Source organism: Olea europaea, chromosome 1 (assembly GCF_002742605.1).
Source record: "Olea europaea var. sylvestris chromosome 1, O_europaea_v1, whole genome shotgun sequence".
Taxonomy (NCBI): Eukaryota; Viridiplantae; Streptophyta; class Magnoliopsida; order Lamiales; family Oleaceae; genus Olea; species Olea europaea.
The window spans coordinates 22644731-22663585 of record NC_036237.1 but is presented as its reverse complement, the minus strand read 5'-3'; the positions used below and the strand labels follow the sequence as shown (position 1 = coordinate 22663585).

At 33.3% G+C, this 18855-nt stretch overlaps 2 protein-coding genes across 2 annotated transcripts; one reads left to right on the top strand and one right to left on the bottom strand.

Annotated features, from left to right (window-relative positions):
* Nucleotides 1-1234: 1234 nt before the first annotated feature.
* On the bottom strand, nt 1235-4798 carry LOC111406071. The gene is made up of 6 exons (XM_023035268.1): nt 4741-4798; nt 4267-4560; nt 3862-4163; nt 2721-2940; nt 2346-2543; nt 1235-1578 (listed from the first exon to the last, which is right to left on the bottom strand). The coding sequence occupies exons 1-6, from the start codon at nt 4796-4798 to the stop codon at nt 1235-1237; spliced, it is 1416 nt and encodes a 471-aa protein (XP_022891036.1).
* A 6175-nt stretch (nt 4799-10973) lies between these two features.
* LOC111397338 (H/ACA ribonucleoprotein complex subunit 2-like protein) lies at nt 10974-13815 on the top strand. The gene is made up of 4 exons (XM_023024207.1): nt 10974-11207; nt 11302-11371; nt 11900-12005; nt 13493-13815. The coding sequence occupies exons 1-4, from the start codon at nt 11072-11074 to the stop codon at nt 13652-13654; spliced, it is 474 nt and encodes a 157-aa protein (XP_022879975.1). The 5' UTR covers nt 10974-11071; the 3' UTR covers nt 13655-13815.
* The last annotated feature ends 5040 nt before the right edge of the window (nt 13816-18855 follow it).

Below are 18855 nucleotides of genomic sequence, written 5' to 3'. Positions count from 1 at the left end.
CAAACACTAAGCACTTGTTTGATTCTCTAAGAACTCAAAAACACAATGGAAAAGGAATATGGAAGAAGATGATCTTTTTTTCTTTCTTCTATCTTGTTTGATCTTATAAACATGTAATTTATAAGTGTTTTTCATACTATTTTGATGATCAAAAACCATCTATTTATAGCCATGCAACATAGCTTCACGAAGTGGTGCCAAAATTAAGTAAAAGGCTGCCAAAAAACCACCAAAATCAACTCCAACGGTCACTGAACTTATACCATGCGACCGCATGGTGTAAATCCATGCGGTCGCATGGTTAGTTAGAACCGAGGCTAATGGCCTCGGTTGGTTGCCATGCGACCGCATGGCTAAAAGTCATGTGGTCGTATGGTCCTGAACAACCATCACAATCTCCCACTTATTCAAAAACAATAATGTTCCATATTCAAATTATACGATACTCATGCATAAGGATTAGATATCTTTCAATTTGAATCTAATCATAGTGTAATTCAAACAAAGTAAAATCGAAATTCAAGATAGCATGAAACTTTGAACCGAGTTTTTCATGTGACAATACCGGTAAGAACACACACACGAATATCACATGTTCTCAAGTTCCTCACTACTCACTTAGCGCTTTTATAGCCTTGCGCTTATCCTTTTCAAAAAACTTTTAAAAGAGATACTCCAACTCTCTATTAAGGCGGCACCACCTTGAAGTTTGTTTAGATAAAAGTTCTTCCAGTACCTTTGTTACTTTTAGAGGTACTTGTATTTTAGCACTGAACTTTTATTAAGAGTTTAAGGCTCAACCCTCATTTCAGTAACAACCAGCATTATTTTATCTAGGATATGATTATTGTGGATTTGAATAATGCTGCAACTATCCACATATCAAATAACTTGTTATTACCCTTTGAACCCATGTATTACCTTTTGAGTAACGACGGATAGGGTTACCTCATTGGTGGATATTTTAATTAAGGAGTTTCAATCTCATTCTACTCGAAGTAGATGCTACTAAATCTCTATTTAGAGGTTTAGTCAAAGGATCCGCCAAATTTCAATTGACCTTATATAATTTAGAGAAACTATTCCATCTTTGATTAATTTCCTTATGTAGTCATGTCTTAGATTCATATGTCTAGACTTTCCATTATATACCTCATTGTATGCCTTTGCTAATATGGCATATTGAAAAGATATTCTTCAATCCCAAAGGTATCTCATAGAAAAGATCCTTAAGCTACTCAACTTCCTTTCCTGTATCTGATAGGGCTACAAATTTTGATTCCATGGTCGAGTGTGTTATGCATGTTTGTTTCTTTGACTTCCAAGAAACAGCACCTACTCCTAGAGTGAACACCCAACCCAAGGTGGATTTACTTTCATTTGTGCTAGATATCCAACTAGCATCGGTAAATCCTTCTAATACCGCTGGGAATTTAGTATATTGTAGACCTAATTTCTTGGTTTTCTTTAGGTATCCAAGAACTCTCCCAATAACTTTCCAGTGATAATTGCTTTTATTGCTAGTAGACCTACTAAGTTTACTTATTACATAAGCTATATCCGGTCTTGTGCATTGAACTACATACATAAGACTTCCAATGATGCTTGTATATTCCAATTGAACAATCGCTCTTCCATCATTTTTTACTATTTTTGAACTTGGATCAATATGGGTACTATACTCCTTTGAGTTCAAGTGTTTGAACTTGTTTATCATATTCTCGATATAATGTGACTGACTTAGGTGATAACCCCCACTAGTTTTTAAGACTTTAATACCCAACATAGTATCCACTTGTCCAAAATCCTTCATTTTGAAGGTGGAAGATAGAAACCTCTTCGTTTCTTCTATATTGTCCATGTGATTACTTATAATCAACATGTCATCAACATATAAGCATATAAATGTCATGTAATTATCACATATTCTAGAATATTAATATCTATCTACACTATTATGTTTAAACCCAAATGATATTATTGTTAGGTCAAATTTTTCATGCCATTTCTTAGGTGCCTGCTTTAAACTATATAGCGATTTAACTAACCTGCATACCTTATCTTCATTTCCAGGTAGAACAAACCTTTTGGGTTGTTCCATATAGACCTCCTCATCGAGATCCTCGTTTAAAAATGTCTTCTTGACATCCATTTGATCAACATGCAAGTCATATATCGAAGCTAATGCAAATAATATCCTAATTGTTGTTATTTTTGCTACTGGTGCGCATAAGTGTCAAAATAGTCGATTGCTTCCTTTTGTCGGTAGCCTTTGGCTATTAATCTAGCCTCGAAAGTATTTAGAGAACCATCAACATTATATTTTCTCCTAAATACCCATTTACATCCAATAGGTTTGGATCCGGGTGATAGATCGACAAGTTCCCAAGTTTTATTAGACAACATCAAATCCATTTCATCTTTAATTGCATCTTTCCAAAAGATGCTATCATGAGAAGTCATAGCTTCTTTATAAGTTTTAGGGTCGATTTCTACTTGTAGAACAAAAGAAATTGTTCTTACTACATTCAACTCATATCCTTCTACTAAGTAAAAGGAGATAAGTTGATAATCAATTTCATTCGGTCCCAAAGACTTCTCAACTCGAGTTCTCTTACTTCTTCGTAGTTCATTAGACTCATTAATATCTTTATAAGACATTTCATCCTGTGTTCAACTTGAGCTAAGGATATTTTCTTAATTTTTCCTTAATTCATTACCCGAAGATAACGAATCTTCAAAGAACTTTACATCACTTGATTCGATGATCATATTGGTCTCCAAATTTAGCAATCTAGAAGATTTGCTATTGTTAACATATCCAACAAAAACACATTTGATGCCTCTTGGACCTAATTTGGTTCTAATAGGGTTCGTGTTCTTGCAATACGTAAGACACCCCCACACTTTGAAATATTCAATGTTTGGTTTCCTTCCTTTCTACAATTCATAAGGAGAAACCTTTATATGTTTTGAAGAAATTCTATTAAGTATCCTACATGTACTTAATAAAGCTTCACCTCACAAGTTAAATGGCAACTTAGCATATATAAGCATGACATTAATCATTTCTACTAATGTTCTATTCTTTCTGTCAACCAAACCATTTTGTTCGGGTGTCCAAGGTGCTGAGCATTGGTAAATTATGTCATGTTGTTCACAAAACAAAAGGAGAAACCTTTATATGTTTTGAAGAAATTCTATTAAGTATCCTACATGTACTTAATAAAGCTTCACCTCACAAGTTAAATGGCAACTTAGCATATATAAGCATGACATTAATCATTTCTACTAATGTTTTATTCTTTCTGTCAACCAAACCATTTTGTTCGGGTGTCCAAGGTGCTGAGCATTGGTAAATTATGTCATGTTGTTCACAAAACAAGTTAAAATTACTAGAAAAGTATTCACCACCTTTATTACTTCTTAAAGTTTTTATATCTTTCCTAGATGATTTTCAACTTCACTTTTATAAATCTTAAACATATTAAAAGCTTCATGTTTATGTTTCATTAAATATGCGTAGGTATATCTAGAAAAATCACCAATAAAAGTAATGAAATATCTATTTCCTCCTCTAGTTAACACGCTATTTAATTCACATATATCCAAATGAATTAATTCCAAAATACTAGAGGTTCTTTTTACACTTTGATATGGCTTTTTAAACATTTTTTATTCTATACATGTTTTGCATTTATAAACATTATTTTCATCATATGAAATCAAATCACACTTTTCCATACGTTTCATAATGTTTTTACCAATATGTCCTAATCTAGCATGCCATAATGAAAATAATTCAACAACATAAGCAAAATTAGATTTATTTATTTCATTGTCAACGGTACATAATTTGACCATTTCATCACAAGAATAGCATTTTCCAACAAAATTCCCTTTAAGGGATAATACAAGTTTACCAGATTCACACACACATTTGATGCCCCATTTTTCTAAGAGATTTCCACTAACCAAGTTCCTATTCATTTCTGGAACATGTAGTACATTAGTAAAGCTAACGGTTTTCCCGAAAGTGAAGATAATATCAATATTTCCCTTGCCAATTACTTTGGACTGAACTTCGTTGCCCATTTGAATCTCTTGATCTCCATCTACTTCTTGATAAGTTTTAAATAAAGATTTATCATATGATCCATGCACTGTAGCACAAGTATTATACCACCACCCGAGAACATTTCCCTTGATTGCATTTATTTCGCTTACGGTCCACAATCTTTTCTTCTTGAATGAAGTTTATTTTACCTTTGGAGTTGTTTCTTTTTCGGTGTCTACAATCATTTGTGTAGTGTCCAGATTTACCACACACAAAGCATCCTCCTTTGGTCTTCTTCTTGGACTTGTTAAAGTTCCTTGAAGGCTTCCTTTTGTTAGACTTTGTAGGCGGTTCAGATTTCTCAACGGCATTGGATTTAGAAGTTCCTTCCGAAGAATTTTCACCTCTATCACGCAATCTGGATTCTTCTTCAATCCGAAGATGTTTTTGTAATTGTTCCAAAGAATAATCTTCGGAACTATGAATTATTTTCTTCCGGTATCCTTTTCAAGCCCCCGGGAGTTTAGCAATTATAGCCCCCACTTGAAAGGTCTACGAAATTTCAATCTTTACCGCTTTTAATTTGTTGACAATAACTTGTAACTCATGTACTTGGGGAAGAAGGGGAATATTATCTAAAAATTTAAAATCAATGTACTTTGAAATTAAAAATTTCTTAGTACCTTCTTCTTCCGCTTTATACTTACTCTTCAAAGCATTCCAAATTTCCTTTGTTAACATAGTATTTGTGTATAAACCATATAGATGATCTGATAGCGCATTCAAAATGTGACCGCGGCAAATTAATCATCTTCTTGCCTTTTTTGTCTTTCAGCCTTAACTGCTTCGATTTCTCCATTTGTGGGTTCCGGTAGAGGCGTCAACTGGAGATCTAAGATGTAGAAGATCTTCAATGCAGTAAGAAGAAACTTCAATTTGTCTTGCCAACGCGTGAAATTTGTGCCATTGAACTGATCCAACCACACCAAGTCTTGATTCATAAGTTTTATGGTTGTCATTGTGGTTTCGTTCTCCATAGCAACTTGAAAATTCGTTTGAGATTGTTAGAAATAGTTTCTCCACCAAGGGGTTAGAGAACGAATTACAAATGTAGATTGAAAGAAAATTAGAAGATGAAGAATATAAAACAAATGTAGGAAGGCTCAAACACGATATGGGATCGTTGTCCTCAAACGAATTTTGCCCCCCACTAGAAAAGATTATGATGCTTAAAGGGTCATCCGGCAAAAGGTTTGAAGGATTGATCAAGTCTTGTAGAGATTCAAACACTAGGCACTTGTTTGATTCTCTAAGAACTCAAGAATACAATGGAAAATGAATATGGAAGAAGATGGTTTTTTTTCTTTCTTCTTTCTTGTTTGATCTTATAAACATGTAATTTATAAGTGTTTTTCATACTATTTTGATGATCGAAAACCACCTATTTGTAGCCATGCAACATAACTTCACGAAGTGGTGCCAAAATTAAGTGAAAGGCTGCCAAAAAATCACCCAAACCGACTCCAACAGTCACTAAACTTATACCATGCGACCGCATGGTGTAAATCTATGCGGTCGCATGGTTAGTTAGAACCAAGGCCATTTGGCCTCGGTTGGTTAAAAGCCATGCGGTCGCATGGTTTTGAACAACCATCTGAAGATGTAGTTTCTGGATTTTTTCAATTTTTTCGCTTTGTTGAAAACTTCCATCATTTCACTCTAGAGTCCAATACTCAATTTTTTCATGTAGTGGAGCCATGACTTGCTCTAGAGTCCAACATCAAGGCACTACTAACTATTTATCAATGGGTTAGGTGGAACCATGACTTATCATCTTCCTCATTCGATTTGTGGATCTTTGATGTTGGTCGACCAATTTGTCCCTCTTCTAACTTATGCACAAGCTAATGTCATAGCTAGGCGCTTTGTTTAACATATTTCCTAATTCACATTTGACAAAAACATATTTCATATGAGTCAAGAGGTAAAGAGTTGAAATAGATCAACTTTGATCAAGTCAACCTTATCCTCCATGAACTTTATCCATCAGTAAAAATTTTGATGCACAGTCCTTTCATCTCTTAGAAATAATAGCATCGGATCAACTTAGATCATGCATTCGTAGGCTAAATTAACATCATACACTGATTTAACACCATTTCTAATTGTGAAAATCTATAAAGAGGATCATATAGTGTCTTTAATTGCTTAATAGTAGGATTATAGATGTAGTAGTTGCATTTCCCATCTCGTACATTGAATCTGCAATAAAAAGTAAAGGACTCTGCTTGATATCCAGGAAAATCTATAAAGAGGATCAAATAGTGTCTTTAATTGCTTAATAGTAGGATTATAGATGTAGTAGTTGCATTTCCCATCTCGTACATTGAATCTGCTATAAAAAGTAAAGGACTCTGCTTGATGTCCAGGCCCATGCTGTATATCTTTATTGAAAAGTATTCATTAATGACCTAACCAATTATTATTATTATTATCATAAGGTGGATAAAATCATATGCAGGTAGAATCAATGTTAAAAAATAGGCCAGAGATTAATGTGGAAAAATTACGATTTTCATGATGACAAAAAAAAAAAATTCATCTGTAATCAGAGGATTCCAATTTTTGGATACAAATTTGAATTTAAATAGTGAGTTACTAGTAATCGTAATGAGATTTCACTTAAAAAATCATAGTTCGACACAAATAGAGAGGAAGAGAGTAAGAGCTCAAATTTCGAGAAAGTTGATGCTTCGATTGATTAATCATTTTCAATGGACAACAATATTCTACACGAACTGAATGTAATTTCGCCAATATTTTGACAACGAATATCACTGAAGCAATAATTAAATATGGTACTTACGCTCTTCGTTAAAAATCCATTTACGATATACCCAAAACGTGTATTTCTAGAAATACCGTTACTACCCATTGAAAATCATTCCAAACTTTTTCGATTTCGGCATCTTATATCAATAGAAGGTGGTGCATAGAATCAAATTCTAACAAATTATATTAGAGCTTGATTTTTGTTTATTTTTTTATATATTTTTATTGCCTATTAGATGTAGGAATTCTATTTTACATCTTAGTAAGAACGATGTTAGAATTATTTCATTATATGTTGTTATTGGATGAATGATACTTATTATGGAGCAAAATTTATGGCCTTAAATTATTTTTGCAGTGATTCTATATTCTTTTATTGAGCCATGTAATAAAGGGGGTGAATTATAACCCAAAAAATTTCCCTTTGATTTCAATTTTCATTGCAACAATATTAATTATTGAAAATTGTAAAGTGGATGAATCTTCATCACCTCCAAAAATCCAGAGGTCAAAGGTATAATTTCGCTGAGAATTATTAATTGGATCAAACTTGTGTAAGTGTTATACTCTAAATTTAATCAACTTTGAAAGTAAATATTTTTAATATACAATTGATGCAATTTTATGCCACATTTATTATTTAAATAATATTAAATTAAATTAAATAATAGAATCCATAAATTCAAATCCTAGTAATTTGTTAATTACAAAAATTTTGTAATTATGAGATACAAATTACATATGACTAATCTTAAATCATTCATGGTTATAAGTAATAACGAAATATAATATCGTTATTATGTATGGACCATCACATGTGACATTTCTTATTCGTAAGTAAGTAGCTGATCTCACAAGTTAAAATGTGGTAACACTTCGGTAAACATATGGATGTTCTATTATACAACAAAACATTGGAGATCTGCTGGAAAGATTCCACATTGATAGTTATTCGAGTTTTAATGATTAATCTCTAATATTCGACAGTGGAATTGGTTCTTTGACTTGAGATCATCATAGCGCCCTATACGAGGATAGTCATACTTTGATAGTGTGAGATGTTGCTCTACCAAGGATCGCTAATACAACATCGTTCGGGTATGTCAAGAATAATTTGAATATTGTGAATGATCAATAGATGATTCGTCACTCTTAAATGGTAAGATATTATAATTTACATTTTATCTAGTTAAGCTAAAACTAAATCTTTGGATAATGTGTATTCATAAGTTGAAAAGAAGTTTTTGACTTACATTGACTTAGTAGTGAGATGAAAGATAATCAATAATCGAGATTGACACATTTTCATATATCGTAATTGATCGGATCATATTGACGAAGAAATTATAGCTTCACAGTAAATAAACATGTTTGATTTTGTCATATCACGTGACATTTTTCGTGACATGTATTGCGCACGTTGCTAGATGTCAATCTGGAACGATAGGTGTGAATTGACGATAAATTAAAATATGATATTTTAATTTATCGATTTTGATTAGATCAAAATAATAACTCAAGTCGTTAGGTATCGTGATTAAGAACCTAATATGTCACACACAAAAGGAAAACTAGAAAAATGAGATTTATCAATTAATTAATTAACCAGTGTTAGATAATTAATTAATTTGTTAATTAATAATTAATTGGATTATTTATTAATATGCTCGAATGAGTTAATTGGATCAATTAATCAATAGACCAAATTTTATTAATTAAATATTGGACCGGATTAAATTAATAGACAGGTCAAGTCCACTTGGACTTCTATTAATTGGTTGTTAGGGTTTGGAAAAATCGGTAGAAAATATAATTCATATTATTGCTAGCATGAGAAAAGTAAAAAATCATAGTTATCTCAATCTTGTTCCATGTGTGGATTTTCATTGAATACTGGACAGTTGAATAGCTGTGAATTGTAGATCATGATTGTTCATGTTCAAGATCAGCAAATGAGTTTGTAGAATCTATGAAAAGGTATAACTCCTAACACAGTTTCTATCTAATCACAAAACAGATCATTGGTGAGAATTGAAATTATTTTATTTTTCCCTGTGCAAGATTAAGTAAATTTTCGACAACTTGATCATCTTCAAAATATGAAGGATTTGGGCTAAAATTTCAATAGGAGACAGTTGTTCCTTTGGTGGCACTGTGCCAACAACGGCGAGGTACAACAACACCCTCTTTAGTTGATGTTCGAAAGAGCATCATTGGGTAGAAGGTGTTGCTGTAGCCCCTGCCTCTAGTAGCATGTAATGACACTCAATGTACTCGTTGCAAGCAAGATGTACTACAACATTAGTCCATGGGGCATGTGCAAGCGAACACTATCACCGTTGTAGTGGACGACTATTGCAACGATAACAGTGCCTCAAAAGGACTACAAATATGATTGAACCTAAGAATTTGAGTGAGTTAGGGTTGTCATTGACAGTTGAGCCGCAATAATAAGATTGTTTATTATTATTGAATTAAATAATATTTAAAAAAAATTCAAGTAACATATAAATGTACTAAAACGTAAAAATTATATACATATAAAAATATAATCCCATACAGTTGGTTGAGAGCAGTGATTGTAACAATGAGTGGTAAGTTAAGAAAAAGAAAGGATTTGGAGTTGGAGAGAAAGTGAGAGAGAATTGGCTAGAGTGGCAAGCGATTTTGCCATTGATTCAAAACTTTTTTGGTAGAACTAAAAAGTCAATTAAAATCAATTTTTTGACTGTTATTTCACTATTACAATCGTCATTTTTAAATTCTTCCCTCATAAATAGGACTCACTTTATCTCTAACGATAAAAAAATCAATTATCAAAATTCTTACCAAACAAACACCTCAAATCGCTAGCTCGGTGCAGACAAGCACACATGGCCACTTGAGTGATCATCAAGCGGTCACCCAATATATACGCTCTCTTTTTTCGATGAAGCCAACACAACGGTGTTGTTTTGGCTCTTCGAGCACTAGCTTCATCCCTGACTACAATGGCTGCTTTTAGGCTTCGAGGCGATGACGACGGGTTGGAGTTTTTAGGTTTCTTGGTAAGATAACTTATTCACTCATGGAGGCTGAAAGAATTATGCTATAGAGTAAATTTTGGATTTTAATTTTTTTATACTTTATAAAATTTACCATAAAAAAAACCTTTTTCATACTAAAAAGAGTGCTATTCATAGTCAACTATTACAGTATTCATAATATATGTCATCTTACGTGGCTTAGCATTATCAAAAGTTATTCATTTTTTTTTAAATTACGTTAGGTAAGATGTCATGTAGGATAACTATTGCAGTAGTTGACTATAAATAGTATTATTGTAATAAAAAAGATTTTTAACTCATTTGGTCATTTCAATTCAAGTCTAAAATTTATCCATTTCTAAAAACCTAGATCTAATTTCTCATTTGATTATATATAATTGTTGTATTACATAAATAACAAAAATTTAACTTTCTCAATAGAGGGAATTATTAAACTTTTCTTTTTTACTTTTCTTTTAATTTATTACATATATAGACCAGATTTTTAAGGGATTTAAAATCAAAATTTTTAGTATATTTTGATAAAAGTTAATGAAATATATGTATCCCCATTTTCGGAAAGAAAAAAATTATTCAACAATGTTTTGACATCATTTCAATCACACATTTTTCAATAAAATAATATTACACGTAAATTAAAAACTTTCCTTATTTTTTTAACTACACATTTCCCATCAATATACAATTCAAAAATGCATTTTTCTACCAAAATGGGGGCTCAAACAAGGGCATAGTTGAAAAATTAAGAATATATAATTAAAATTAATTATTGAGTTAATTTAATTTAAAATCTGAATTTTAATTCTTATCAAATAGGGGAATATATTTTTTAATTTTGGGTTTAAAATGAAAATTTATTGGGAATTTTTAGAAAATATTAATGACGTAAAAAAGGTGAAAAGAGGAGTTCATTCGGGGTATTTTCGTAATTTAGTAAACTAACCGCATGTTTGGATACGCTTAAAAGTATCTTATTCGGTTCTTACAGCATAGAACCCACAAAAAAGCTATTTATAATCACAGCCAAACAGCCCTTTTTTCCAGTTTTCACTTTACCTAAAACCCTAGTCTCTTCGTCAGCACAAAAACCTCAACTTCGTCTGCCTCTCTTCACGAAAAACTGAGAGATATAGAGATGGGAAGCGATAGCGAGACAGAGAAAAGTGCCCATAAAGAGAGAGAGAGGAAGAAGTTTCTGGCTCTTGCACCCATCGCTAAACCCCTCGCCGGCAAAAAACTCTGCAAACGCACCCTTAAACTTGTTCGCAGAGGTTGTATTTACATGTATAAATTATTGGATGTTTATATCTCTAAGTGGGTTGTTCTTTTTTATCTTATTTGTTTTATGGGTTTTTTGGATTTCAGCTGCCGAGCATAAATGCTTGAAGAGAGGCGTTAAGGAAGTGGTCAAAAGTATTCGCCGAGGAAACAAAGGGTATGTCGGTTTTCATATCTTGTTTATGAATCTTTTTATACATACATTGGTTTCTTTAGTATTTAATAAATTGTTGTTGGGATGCTAGTTTTATTGTAGTTCGAGTGATCCTTCATTTCTTTTTTCTTGATCTGAAACTTATTAAGTTCGCATTATATTAATTTGGGATGAGTTTAGAGAATGAAAAAGATGCAAATTTCAAATTCTTTATCACCGAATTGACAAAAATGCTGTACACCAAGACTGCTTTTGTTTGATGGGCGATCTAAAAGAAGAATTTTTTATTGATGTTTGAATGGTAAATTATATCTTTCCAATTTATGATGTAGCCAATTACCTTCTGGGGTCTCTTGTGTGGGTTTGGGTGAAAAGGGAAATATGAATATGCTTGTCTTGATTATAGAATTTGGTTTTGACCTAGCTGTGCATTCAACTGATGTACAGTGTAGCTTATTTTGAACATCCTGCTTTATATTGAATTTGTGGAATCTGGATTTGATGTACTTGTATACTTTATGATGATGACAGATTATGTGTCATAGCTGGGAACATATCACCGATAGATGTTATCACTCATGTTCCAATCTTATGTGAAGAAGCTGACATTCCTTATATCTACGTTCCCTCGAAAGAAGTAAGCATGTTTTCTTCACTCCCTCGCATTAAAATTTGTTCATTGTCGTATCCTTGGATACTCTTTAGGTGAACCTCAACCCCTCACCCACTGGGGCCGCAGGGTCCCGGGGGGGGGGGGGGGGGGGGGGGAGGGTTTTTTTTTTTCTTGAATTGATATAAATGATAAAAAGTTGGAAATGGAGACTGTTTATAGTTCTCCTTTCTCTTGGATTTGAAGAATCGAATTTCAATGATTGTAAAGGTTATCTTTGACAATTTTGTTTTTGTTTGCCTCTTTGACTATATTCGAAATTTTTTTACTTTTTACTATTGGCTTACTTGCTTGATAGTAATGACATATTGTATGGTAGAATGTGCCCAAATTTTGTTTTTGTTTGCCTCTTTGACTATATTTGAAATTTTTTTACTTTTTTCTATTGGCTTGCTTGATAGTAATGACATATTGTATGGTGGAATGCCCATGTTATGAATATATTTTATGTTCTATTCCACGTTGAATGGATTCATTCTCACTGGTTTTAGTTCCTATGCATGTGAAGAATGATATGGCTTAGAAGTGGGAAACATAAAATTATATTTTCTTTTCTATTGCACATAGAGTGGATTGATTCTGAGTGACCTTAATTCCAGTGCACATGAAGAATGCTATGGCTTCTGAGTAGGAAAATAAACATAGGTTTCCTATTTTTTCTCTGTTCATTGAACTAGACTGATAATGTTACAAGGCACTGTGCTAAAATTTGAGCATGCTCCGGTTGCTAATGGCTATGGTCTACAATTTTACCTTTCTAGATATCCATACCTTACATAGAAATTGTTTCAAATATACAGCTCATGTGCATGCTTATGCACACATATTTATAAATAGGACCAAATGCTCCCTCTCTCTTGCTGATAAGAGTGTTGTAATTCTTGTGGATGTTTGGTAGTATGTGAGATTGATTAAAATTATTGCACGAAAATTCATATATATTTATGAGTATTTGAACTTGAAAGCTTATGCTCGTGTCATATTGACTTCATTTTTTTTAAAATTCACATCTTATGTTAGGTTTGAGACCTGGAACTTGTACTTACTCATTATCCCTGTTATTTGATAAAAATGGATTTTGGAATAGTGAATTTTTGGAAAATGTGTGGTTGAAAAGTAGGAAAAAATTTTAGGTTTGCTTGTGTTATTATTTTATTGAAGAAAATATGTAGTTGAGAGTTTGAAGAAAATGTATTAATGGAAATGGCGCTCAAGCAAGTGCTAGTATTGAAATTAGGCCAAGTGTAGATCCATTCCAATGGAATTAAATAAATTGATCAAATTTGAAAACAAGTTACTTATGTTAATAGTATAGAGTTACTATCAAATTAACTGTTTTCTATTCCAAACATGTTTGAAAGCAAAGTCACTTAAATGTAACCCCAGACGTTCTCTAATACTGAACTAGAGAAGAAAAGTTGGACACTTATAAGGTGACTACCTGCCTGTTTCAGGATCTTGCTAATGCGGGAGCCACCAAGAGACCAACATGCTGTGTTTTGGTGCTAACCAAGCCCACCAAGGGGGAAATTGCCCAGGATGAACAAGAAAAGTTGAAGGGAGATTACGATCAGGTTGCATCAGAAGTATCTGAACTAGCTAATTCTATGTTTTAATGAGCTAGATATTATAATGAAGTTTGTACTCTTTATTTCAGATTATAAACATCTTATTACTTACCATTTGTGGGTTTCTGTGAAGTTGCTCAATGGATTTGTAAAACAGAATTTCGGAACTTTTTATCTTCTTAGGTCTCATCTAGAAAGATTTTTCTGCGTGACCACAATTTTATGGTGGAAACATTATAGTTTGCTGGAGGCTATATTGTGCACTGCCATTACAGAAGGGCAAACTAGGGAAAAGGTCGAGTGGAAGACATGAACCAAAATGAAAAAAGAAAAAAAAAAAAAAAGATCTCAAATAATTGCTTCTTTGTTTGACAGTTTTGAGGAAAAAAATATAGATTGTTCTGTGGAGCTCGTGTAAAATTCCATTCTCATTGAATCATGATGCCAAACTCAATAGTGATAATTAGAATTGACTAATTTCATTTCAAAAGGTTGAGAATTTTAGAGTCACCATTCTTGAAGAGTTATCTTTTACCAAAATAGAGTTGACTAATTCCAAGTGAGAGGATTGAAAGACTTGATGACCTTTTCATGCTATTGTGAATTACAAAAAGGAAAAAGCTCTTTGCACTGGCCTCTTTGTACAGGGCCCTATAGGGACTCTCAAATAGGGATGAACCTCGCATGTGGACCCCATGTGTGTGTACTTGTACATGCCCTGTGCAAAGGAGCCTGTGCAGGTAGCATAGTTCTTATAAATACAACAAAGTTATTTGTACAAATGAATTGCATAGGAACCTTTATAGATGATGATATGGTAGCATTGTAACGATTCGGTTAACGGTGTGTTTTTTTGTTAAAGATGGTGTGAGATCTTGCCATTTGTAATTTTTGTAAATCAAATAGTACATCAGGTAGTATGTATATAACATTTCTCTTATGAAAATTATGTTAAAATCGGATTCAATTGTCAAATGCTAGCAACGGGAAACAATATTTCACAGGAAAAAAAAGGGGGAGGGGGGGGGGGGCGGAATTCAGGACAGGAAGAATCAACACATGGCTGAGAGTATTCCATGCGCTAAATGATTTGTTTGTTGCTCTTGTTCCTCATTGAAGGCCTAGCTGTAAGGATACGAACATATCCATGGCATTGAATCATTGAACCACGGATGCATTTTTATATTTGGACGTTAATATAGGATGATCACCAAAAGGGACTCTTTTTCTTCTGGTGTGGGTTAAAGGGACACACATTTTCATAGGGATGTTTCTGCTTCCTGATCGTAACTTCTACTGAGGTGAAATATATCATTAAATTTTACTGTGCAATGATTCAATTCGAAATTTTCACTCGATTATATGTATACAATCTTCTAGTAGATTTAGTACGAATGGAAAAATGAAAATGAATTCATATATTTGAGTTCAAATTTATTGTTACTGTTCAGTGGCCTAGGAAGTTGGATAGGAAGGGGAAAAAACTTTTATACTCGATACTCGCGAGGCACTCTCCTAAATGAGGCAGAAATTGGGTACATGCAACCGGGAGATTAGCACAGGGTACGGGGACCATGATCCTTGTCGCATTTGAAATTCATTTCAAAATATAAGTTCTTTATCACACAAAAAGATAAAAAAAATAAAAAATCATCATTTCTAAAAAAAAATAATTTGTTTTACAACTTGAAACAAAGTAATGATTTTCACCAACTAAAAATATTATAAAAAATAAAAAAATAAAAAATAGAAGCACGCTAGGTGTACAACATTCTTTACACTTACTTTGATAGTCCTCTCACATTAATGAGTGAGTCCCACAATTAAAATAATCGTGGGACCCACTCATGTGAGTCGACTGTTAAAACAAGTATTTGACATTTCTGCTAAAAATAGTTGGGACAGTAAATGGAGCTGAGGATTTGGTCCTGGCCAACCTTAATTGGGTATGAAGGAAGGACAGGACGACAAAATTACTCGATAGATGGCAGACTAGAATGTCTATTCTGACACGTTACCTTGCCATCCTGGGGGTTAAGCTAATTTTTTCGCACATTTAAATATGAAAAAAGAAATTTATATATTAACTTAGTCGAAAAAATTGTAACCCTTGTCCGTCCATGCTAATACTACAAGTAATAACTGGATTAGTGGAAATTGTGCCACCTACCTTATTTTTAATACATATTTAAAATTTACCTTTTAATCTTTTTTTCTCAATGAATACTGTAAAATCACAGTAAAAAGAAAACATGAGAAATTATCTAAATCAAAAGAATAATAATTTAGGTATCTTAATCTACTCCTATGAAAACGCCCTTACAAATATCCCTGTAGCACCCGGGAAAAAATATAATGCGTGTGTTTTAAAATCATGTCACCTTGGCCCCCGATGTGAATCGCTCGAGCCCCGCGTGATTGAAGATGATGAGGTGGGGATTGAAACCCGGGATTTAATCTTGTTGGAAGAATTTTGTGAATAGTGACGCCGAAATAAGTATAATGATGGTGACAAAGCCGATGCAAGAGTTAGACTCTTTGTCCTTAAGTCGAATTTGCCCCGCAACGGTGCCTACGGATTTCGGCAATCGACTCCCAAGATACAACGGCTACACTTGTGTTTGTAGCACTCCAAAACACAAGTACAACGAACCAAATGTAGGCTTATGTACTCCACAGATGAAATGAAAGAAAATCAAAATAAATGAAATGATTTTGATTTTGGATAGAAGAGAGGATGAGAGACGTTTTTGCATATCAAACTGTGAGGAATAGGACACTCAAAGGGTCCTATTTATAGACCATGAAGGGGTGTGGACGAAATGGTTGAGGCCAAACCATGCACCCTTTCCAAACAATGCATCTTTATGAAAAGGTGTCTATTCACTAATGGTTGAGATCTTTTTCATAATTTCTCATTCATCCGATATTGGTTTTCGAAATGCCAAATATACCCTTCAATACATGCAGAGAAATCAAAATTCTCTTTCGGGGGCGTTGCCCCCGACCCCCCACGAGGGGCGCTGCCCCCTCGACCATCGCGACTTGACCGGGCAGGTCGATCCCCGTTTGTGCGCCCCGAAGCGGCGAAGTGGCAAACAATTTTGCCTAAACGGATTGAGTCGAGCTTTTGAGTATTTGGCCGAAAAAGTCTCATCATTCACTACTAAAAAAATAAACACAATTTAAAGCAGAAAGAAAAAAAAAACGTGTGAGACTGAGAAGAGAGAGAGAGAGGAAGAGAGAGAAGAAAGAAAGAGAGAGAGAGAGAGAAAGGAAGAGAGAGAGAGAGAGAGAGAGAGAGAGAGAGAGAGAGTAGCGTTGGAAATCTAAAAGTTTGCATACATCATTGTCAATCAATACACTTTCAGCGGAGCAGAGGGCTTCAGAAAAGAATTTGAACACGAGCAATTATATTTCATTTTATTTAACAATGTAAGATACTTTTGTGCAAGTATTTTTGCCTCCTTACACTTTTATATTCAATTAAATATGCGTGGATTGTCAATGTACCTTCAGGTTTTATAAAAAGAGAGATGAAATCCTATGAGATTATAAAAGGATCTAAGATGGATTTGTCACTTGGTCACCGACATATTCCATAAGAGAAGTGTGGTGTGGAGTGTAGATTTTATTTATTATATAATTGTGCGTGGAAACTGCACATATCTTATTGGGTGTTTTCGAATACTCACTCTTATAAAATTTTACAGGTTAGTTCGATTCGATTGGAATTGTGGTGAATTGGTTATGCGAACTGCCAAGGGGATCCAAAGAAAAAAGGAAAATAAATATTTTGCTTTGCTTTTTTTTTTTTTTTTTTCTCTAAATTATTTGTCAGTTTTATTTGTTCAAAGACTTGTTTATTATTTTAAATTAATATTTATGGTTAAAAATAAAGATTTTTTTATTTGAGTCGTTCCGCAATTATTAAAAGAAAAATTAAGTTTTCCGTAACACTTCAGCTTTTATAAAAAAATTTGGAGCGTTACAATCCCCTTATGGGATTTATCTAGAAATCCCTAAAAACATTCATCTTCCTTCCAAACGAGAATCGTATTCATCCAAAAAATTCTTTCATCCACTCATCTTCATACAGATCTCACGCAAGATGTAATCAGTACTATTATCGCACAAATCAAAGTCTATTTTCTCTTTGCATTGATTAGGGACTTGTTACAATCATAAAAACCCTATATGAAGGAGTGTGCAACAACATATTCCCTTTGAATTCTTTCATTTTCTATTATAGTCCTTATTCGATGCTTATAAGTTTCAATTGATATTGGATTCGAAACTTGAAGGAAAGCCTATGCTTAAATCTGCGCACAAGCTCTCACTTTGTAGCCAATCGTTGCGAGGCCAGACTCCTAGAAACATGTCCAAAAAATGAGTGAGGTTTGAGAAATGGTGAATCAAGTTGTGGAGGCATCAAGAGGGACATGTGATCCTCAACAACCTCTAAGGAGTACTGCGTCAATGGCAACTTTTGAGGAAACCGAAACTGCTAAAGGCAAAAGGAGAGTCATGGATGTGAAAATTAGCGATAATGATTGGTTGGTTGGTTCTTAAGTGGTCAACAAAGCTCGTAAAGACCTGCTAATTTTCATTGTTTTCTTGATATATATCGGAGTGTTAGCTAGTATAGAGATTGCAATGGATGTTGGCAAGAAAAGCTTGTCCTATTATTATCTGTAAACATTACAAAATTTGGATTGTTAGAAATGATGATTGTGCTTATGTGAATTTAGATTTTAATGAAATTTTTTGTTTGGTATCAAGTAATGGCTGACGAGATTTTATTTATTTATTATTTTATTTTTGTGGAGATGATTTGGCTATGTAGAAAAAATGTAAGAACTTTTAGTAGAAAATTTTAGTCATTATTTTGCATACATCAGCTTCAGAAAACTAATTTGTCCAAATTTTGGATATTCTTGCTCAAATTTTCAATATAAACTTCCAATGAAACACTCCACCCCGACACCACCAGAGGCAGCCATGCCAGGCACTGCTTGTTTATTTCTTGGAAAGTATATGTTGCTTCGAAATTGAAATTTTTTGATGCAAATTCCATCATTTCTAGGTTCCGATTGAGTAAGGGAATACAGAAATATAGTCTGTACAAGCGATGAAAGCCATTGATATTCTCAACCCATTCTCAAATTTCTGAATTGATATTTTTTTTTTTGGAAGAGATAGTAAATTTGAAACGTGAAGTGTGCAATATTCGAAATATTTTAGTTACA

Excerpts from the sequence above, each read along its gene's own strand:
- LOC111406071 (XM_023035268.1), bottom strand. The coding sequence starts at position 4,798 with ATGTTAACAAAGGAAATTTGGAATGCTTTGAAGAGTAAGTATAAAGCG. Across the intron at positions 2,544-2,720 it reads TGAAGATTCGTTATCTTCGG|AAGGATATGAGTTGAATGTA; the intron begins GTAATGAATTAA and ends TTTACTTAGTAG. Across the intron at positions 1,579-2,345 it reads CGGATCCAAACCTATTGGAT|TTCAATGCACAAGACCGGAT; the intron begins GTAAATGGGTAT and ends TTATGTATGTAG.
- LOC111397338 (XM_023024207.1), top strand. The coding sequence starts at position 11,072 with ATGGGAAGCGATAGCGAGACAGAGAAAAGTGCCCATAAAGAGAGAGAG. Across the intron at positions 11,372-11,899 it reads ATTCGCCGAGGAAACAAAGG|ATTATGTGTCATAGCTGGGA; the intron begins GTATGTCGGTTT and ends TGATGATGACAG. Across the intron at positions 12,006-13,492 it reads TCTACGTTCCCTCGAAAGAA|GATCTTGCTAATGCGGGAGC; the intron begins GTAAGCATGTTT and ends TGCCTGTTTCAG.